The sequence below is a fragment of the Gambusia affinis genome, linkage group LG01, assembly GCF_019740435.1.
Source record: "Gambusia affinis linkage group LG01, SWU_Gaff_1.0, whole genome shotgun sequence".
Taxonomy (NCBI): domain Eukaryota; kingdom Metazoa; phylum Chordata; class Actinopteri; order Cyprinodontiformes; family Poeciliidae; genus Gambusia; species Gambusia affinis.
The window spans coordinates 34,649,622-34,656,716 of record NC_057868.1 but is presented as its reverse complement, the minus strand read 5'-3'; the positions used below and the strand labels follow the sequence as shown (position 1 = coordinate 34,656,716).

General features: G+C 35.4%; 1 protein-coding gene across 1 annotated transcript; it reads left to right on the top strand.

Moving 5' to 3' along the window:
* Positions 1 to 514: 514 nt before the first annotated feature.
* Positions 515 to 5,493, top strand: srxn1 (sulfiredoxin 1 homolog (S. cerevisiae)). Its single transcript, XM_044129730.1, has 2 exons — positions 515 to 849; positions 2,058 to 5,493. Exons 1-2 carry the CDS (start codon positions 610 to 612, stop codon positions 2,265 to 2,267), a joined length of 450 nt encoding a protein of 149 aa, XP_043985665.1. The 5' UTR covers positions 515 to 609; the 3' UTR covers positions 2,268 to 5,493.
* The last annotated feature ends 1,602 nt before the right edge of the window (positions 5,494 to 7,095 follow it).

Below are 7,095 nucleotides of genomic sequence, written 5' to 3'. Positions count from 1 at the left end.
AAAATATATTTGTTAATTTTTTTTTTTATTTAATTATTTTTTAAATTTTATTTATTGTTTCATTTACATGATAAATGCCTTAAGTCAGACAGGAAAAAGTTGTCAAACCCGGGTAAATTTACATTTAACTTATTTCTTTATCAATTCACACTGACGGTTTAAATATAAATAAACTGAAACAAACCCGCTGTTAACATTTAAAAGCACGGAGGAATGCACCTCGTACAAGTATGAAACAGCCTCACTTTGTAACAAGTGTTCACATTTTTAGCTAGTCCGCCATTAAAACAAAATACAAAGACAACAACTTGTTTAAATTCCAATAGGAGGCAATTTTATTTTAGCGTTATTTTGTTAATAGGCATTTACTACCAAATATCTTAAGTAGCTAATCATATAAACTAAACAAAAATACAATATTAACAAAGAAAAAAGAAAACAGTTGACTTCACTTACTCCATCCTTTGCTGACCAGCTACAAATAGGGCGGGGCGTTTTATTGATCGACACTGACGGTGACCAATCAAATTCCTCCGTTGGTAACGGACGAAAAAATTCAGGAAGTAGCTTACAGCAGTTGAAAGTGTTTATCCCAGGAAGTGTTATCCAATGTTTCGGGTTTTTCGGATGGAAGAAACACAGCTAAAACAGATTTTTCTGTTCAGCAGAAAAATGTCTAAAATACCTACTGAATGTGGCGCGGCAGATGTTAAAAACAGTGGCGACAACAGGTCGGTTCATTCGGACACCATCCAGGAGGTTCACAACGTTCCTATTCAGGTGATCATCAGACCTTTTCCCTCGGAGCTTGACGAGCAGAAAGTCCAAAGTCTGATGGATACAATTAAGGTAACCTAATTATTTTTAATGAATACATAAGCAGTCGTTTTTGTGTTATAACTGGAAAATATTGTCTTGAATTTAAACCGAAAACTAACACTGTTAAATGACTATTCGCAACCCTTTGAGGTACTATCTGATTGGTGGTTTGAGGTTTTTATCTCTGTGGTATAGCCTGTCTTTATCATGCATTTTATACATTTAACTTTCTAATATTAATCAAGTCATTATAATAGTAATAATAATAATAAGGTGACACCTGAATTCTATACAAAGCCAAAAATAAACCATTACCAGAAACATAAAAAATGTTTAAGACTAAGTAAATGTATAAGTTAACAGGGAATCACATTTTAAAATACAGGGAAAACGTTTGGAGTCAAACTTTGGTATTATTTGAATATTGAACTAGCACAATGTCAAAACATAAAACTGTTCAAATTGGCAAATAAACATTGGGTATTTCTGGATATATCATGTTTTCAGTTAATTTTGTTGGTGTTTTTGTTGCTGATGCTAGTTTTGTTTCATGCTGAAATTTAAAGAAATAATGATTGTTCTTTCACTAAAGTTAAAATTAAATAGATACTATATCAAATAACTATTAAATACTGGCTTTTATATGTATGGATTATAGATGTAGTGAATGGAAGCTAATCTAGGTGATTAAGGAGTGGGAATTGTGATATGTTTATATTTTCACACACCCTTGAATATGTTAAACAAAAGTTTTGACATTATGCTTCATGCTATATTTTTGTACATATTCAAAATATAAACAAACTTTTCAAGAAATCAAATGATTTAGTTTTTTATGTTCACATGACTGCATTAATTACATTTTTCTGTCAGACCATTTTTCCCTCTCTATTCTTAAATAAAATTTAAATTTTCAATATAAGCGTATTGTTTTTATTATTAAACATCAGCTGTGCGGTTTTAAATTGTACAAATCCATAAATTTTATAAGTTGTGATCTGAAACAATACAAACATTGTGTGTCATTTTTATTGCACTGTGCATATTTTTGTAAAGAACCATTATATGTATTACCCCAAACACCCCCAGAACTGTTGAATTAATAATAATATATTTATAGTTTAATTATGAAAGAGCATGAAAGTTATTTCACTTTAAAACATGTTTTTGTAATACTTGCATGTGTCGTGTTTTGGTGCTATTGTGTGCCCTAATTGACGTTTCGCCTTTCCTTCCAGGAGACGTCAGACATCAGCGTTGTTCCTCCTATTGATGTTCTCTGGATCAAAGGCAGAGAGGGAGGAAATTACTACTATTCCTTCGGAGGCTGTCACAGGTTTGCTGCCTATCAGAGGCTCCACATGCCAACCATCCCAGCCAAACTCATCAGATCAAACATCTCGGATCTCAGGACTTACTTGGGGGCTTCAACGCCTGATCTACAATAATTCTTTGGACTTTTTCTCATATTAACTGCTATATCAGAAGTGTCCAACTCTAGTCCTCAATTGAATTATGAATTTCTGCAGATTTCTAGTAGTGAGCCACTCATTTCATCTAAGTTACATGTGTAAAACTCCAGGCTCGTGGTCCAAATCTGGTCCGCCGAAGCTTCTTATGTTGTCTTCTAGATCAGTGGTCCCCAACCTTTTTAGTACAGCGGACCGGTCAATCCTGTGCGCACGTTATAAGTATCGACATCGATGCTGTTCTTTCTTACGACGGGGGTTGGGGGGAATCCTCACAACGCGTCGGTCACCGTTGTTTCTTACTCATTCTGCTGCATGTTGCCGCGCAAGACGTAACCGATAGCATCCGGTTTAGGATTTTCAAAATAAAAGCTCCTCCAGACTCAATACGTACAATGGACATATTTAATTATTTCTTGCGCGGCACGGTACCAATTAGTGGTGGTTGGGGTCCACTGCTCTAGATTCCAGAGGGATACATAAATAGAAACTTCAAGACAACAGTTGTATGATTAAATATTATTTTATCAATCAAATCACTTTTTTTTTTACATGTATACTGCCAAATTACATCCGTCAGTCCCTCCAATTTTTTGCGACTGGAGGGACATTCAACAAATTCAACAGATGCAATTTTTTACGTTAATATAAAATTGTGAGTTTATTGCAAATTTTCCACAAAAGTCAAAAACATTGTGTTAACGTGATGCTAACTCCCACCAGAAGGTGGCAGTCTGTTTTCCTCCTACTACTCTGCTCCCTCAGCCTTATTTGATGTACAAGTTATAGTCCATGAATTATATGAGTTAAATAAAAAAGGCTAATTTACTTTCAGATAAGCAAAAAAATTGCAAAATTCCTTGCAGATATTTCTAAATTGGCTCCACAGAAATGTCTGTGACTTTTTTTTTTTTTTAAATCACAAAAACAATTATGAAATCCAGGATGGACTAATCAGTGTGAAAAGATACTCAAGAAGAACTTGCTTAATGGAGACAAACTATTTATTAATATTTTAGCAGTTAATGGGTTTAACCTATATATCCTGACATAACTGGCCGTTTAAGAAATAGAGGTTTAAAAATGGATTTGAAACCCCTGATTTAGATGTTTTCAATCATTATAATATGTAAAATGCTTTTGACTCCAGACTTTAGACGTCACATTACCACTGTTTGCACGGGAGGATCATACTTTGACTGCCAGCTGCAGCAGGTGATTGTAATGCACAGGATGTACCAGCAGGGGGAAACAAAGCTCTGGACACATTCCTCATGTCAAATCTCTGCATGTTTAAATGTTTAGTTTTATTAATCAAATACTTCTCAGTAGATTAAAGTTGTATATACCTTCTAAAATTTGCATAAGAAACTGAATCGATGATTCATTATGTGGTTGATTGTTTTTCTATTGTGGCAGGTTAATTTTGTTGTAGTTGTTGATTTATTTAAATATTTTCTACTTTATTTACTTTCATTTGACTTCAATCAAGTCAAATGAACAACAGAAACAAATTTATAAATATCTTCTTATATTGAACCTTTTTTTTTATTCCAACCAGAGCATGACTGCTATTTTCTAATATATTTTTTTAAAAATTCTGGTCTGGAATGAAAAGAGTAAATTATCATTTTAATTAGCCACACATTCCATAAAAATACCAATATTTTAATCTATTTTTTTAAACAATGATTTTTTTTGTTTGTTAGACAGTTGAAGTTTTCAGATGTTCTCCCTGTTTCTTTACGCGCAGTCGGCTTTAACGCTGACATTGTAGACAGCACGGGAGATTAGAGACCAGATGTTTTGTTGGAGGAATCAGATGTTCAGAGAATATTCTGATGACACAATGCAAGATGCTGTTGAGTCTTGCAAAATTATCCCATTCTTCCTGTCATCAGATGTCTGTTTCCATCGTCTCTTAGAAGGATAAAAAAAATCCCCCTAGCAAAATATTTACTAATTCATGTTCAATTTAAATAATTTGTGTTATATGCAGTGCATAGCAGCAATAATTTCATAAATACATAAACTTCCCTATGTGTGTTTTTATTTTGAGTCGTTGAGAGTGGATCACTAAATCAAGTTGGACAGCTGCTCTTCTGCCTCTGCCTCGGCGGAAGGAACTGAAGTTTTGCAGAATAACATAGGTAAAATATAGACGAGGCTTTTCCGACGTTAGTGCTCTCACAATGTGAGCTGGGAGCCGTTTGACGATCTCCCTTTGTGGCCATCGAGGAAATGAAGGGCGACCCGGGGCCAGCTTTAACCGACGGGCCCAAAAGGACTCTGAATCGTCGCGTGTGAGAAGATTTCCTGCAGCTCACTCACTGTCTGGAAGTAACCATATCCTCAAAGGGGGGTTTGACACGCAATACCAGTCTGAAAAAACGCATTGCACCTGTTGCTGCTGGGACCGCTTTCCATGGGTGGTTTTACACGCTTTCTCTTTGAGGATTTCAACCAATCAGAGGGCCAAGGGGGAGGAACTGGTTCAGGCTGTGTGATTTTATTATTTTTTTTTCCTTTGTTTTGCTTAATGTCTGTATTGTTTGTTTATTTTCAAAAGTGTTGATTAACTAGATTATTTATAAATTGCTTACCTACATTTTAAGGTTTAGTTTTTAAATATATATTCTTTACCCTTACTGTAAATTTGCTGGAAAAAGTTCAGTTTCTCATGAACATAAAAAAATAATAACATACAGATGTGGAGAGATCCTTTGCTCATAAATCTGGTGTAGAGATTATTATGTCTCATAAACTGGATCATAATTGTTGAAGCTACAGAATTATTATCAGACTGGGACATGGTTGCCTTGGAGCAAGAAGGTCTTGGGTTCGAATCCCAGTCTAGAGCCTTCATGAACTTTCCATCTTCTCCCTGTGTGAGCATGGCTTCTCTCCAGATACTCTGACTTCTTCTCACAGTCCAAAAATGTGCAGTTTTGTTAATTGTTTTTTTTTCAGTTAATTGGTAAGTGGCCATTTTTTCAGGGTGTGTTAATAATATCCTTCATAGAAAGAATAAAACATGTGGAATGAAAAATTTAGAAAAAATATTGGCATTTTATTTGAAAAGTGATGAAACTGATGAATCTTTATGATTACGTTGAGAGATTAAAGGTGGAGTATTATGTAAAATAGATTTTTTTTTTCTTTAGCTTTATGTTGTGTTATAAAGTTCTATCTTCAAAAACATACCTGAAGCGTTACTTTGATTCTTTCATGCATGTTTCAGAAATCCTTTACTCTCCCTTGGCAGCCATTAAGCTGCGCCTAAATGCTATCTTTCACAAAGTTCTGCCTCTTTCTGCAGTCTCCACAGACCACCCGTCCCCCACTCTGCTCCTTCCGACTAGTGGCAGCAGCAATTAGCAAACAGTCTGCTGATCTCTTCATAGGAGCTAATTCTCGGTTCAGTGCTCTTAAAAATGGTTGTAAACATCATACCGGAGGAGCGCTGTTGTGATGGCACTCTGAATGCAGTGTATCGGAAAGAGTAGGAGCTTCTTAAAGAGACAGAGGCCCAATTTCAAGGCATCAAATTGTGAAGTCAATTTTCTTTTACGTCATATTTAATATATGCAGTATTTTTATAATAACTGAAGCTAAGGCCGTTACTTGATCGTGTCACAAATTGGCACTGTGTAACTGGAAAATACACGGTACTGCCCTTGTAAAAACATTTAACTTGATCAAATCAGTAATAATTTCTCTCTCTTAAAATGAAAAGGTTCAATTTAAGGCTTTCATGCATAACTTGGCGTTCTAAATACAAGGAAAAGATTGGAAAGGGAATAAAAAAAGGACTTTAAACAGGAGATAGCCTTTGAGGTCCAGCAGGTCCTTACACATTAAATCAGCCCTAGATAAACTAAGCTGCTTTACTCTTTGCCTTGGGTTTTGTTGTGTCACCTGTCAGTGAACCGGACAGCGTTCCTTGACCCGTGGTTCTGAACGTCCCGTTTCTTAGCTCAGTGGAGGAGGGAAATCACTGCACAACATCTGTTCGACCCGGCCTCAAGGTTAACTCTCCCGGGAGGGTTTCCTCCTGGCACTGGCATACTCTGGATCCAGAACCAAATTGTGACCAATTTGAAAAACTATCCTGCTCCATAAACTGGATTCTAGTCTCCTGCAGGTGAAAGAGGCAAAAATAATCAGAATTTTAAACCCAGTCAATCCGGGACGGATTAATCCAACTGGGTTTCTTTGCTGGTGCTGGTTCTGTAATCCTTACTCTGTAATTTTTTCATGTGTCTCTTTGAACTATCTGAGCATTTACCATCTGTCACCCCATAAATAATTATTTGGAATCAAACATTTATCTTTTCGATATTAAAAAATGTTGTTTGCATCTTTCAGAGACAGTTTCATAACTTTAGATACCCCTGGCAGGACCTGCAGTGTTCCTCCTTCAAGGTCTCTCATTGTATTGAAATGTTTTAAGCAGGGGCAAAATAAAATGTGCATCTAGTTAAACACTTTTGAAGTCATATCTTCCAGAAAAAGAGCAACAAATAATCCTCAATAAAGTGTTGAAAACATATTGGTTATTTTTTAAATGCTTTGGAAATCATCATAATTTTTCCCCTACTTCAAATTTTATATTAAATCCCCCCAAAATACACCAAATTGTATAGTTATGACATAATAAAATGCAGCTAAGTTTAAATGGTATGAATGATTTTGCAGGGCTATAGCTACAGATGGATTTAAGACATTTTTAATTCTTCTGGTAGAGCCAGGATAAGTCCTATTAATCAATTTTTAATTGTAACAGTCTGGTTTTAAAGGGAATCTT

Coding starts and splice junctions, on each gene's coding strand:
- srxn1 (XM_044129730.1), top strand. CDS start 610: ATGTTTCGGGTTTTTCGGATGGAAGAAACACAGCTAAAACAGATTTTT. Junction 850..2,057: donor GTCTGATGGATACAATTAAG/GTAACCTAATTA, acceptor CTTTCCTTCCAG/GAGACGTCAGACATCAGCGT.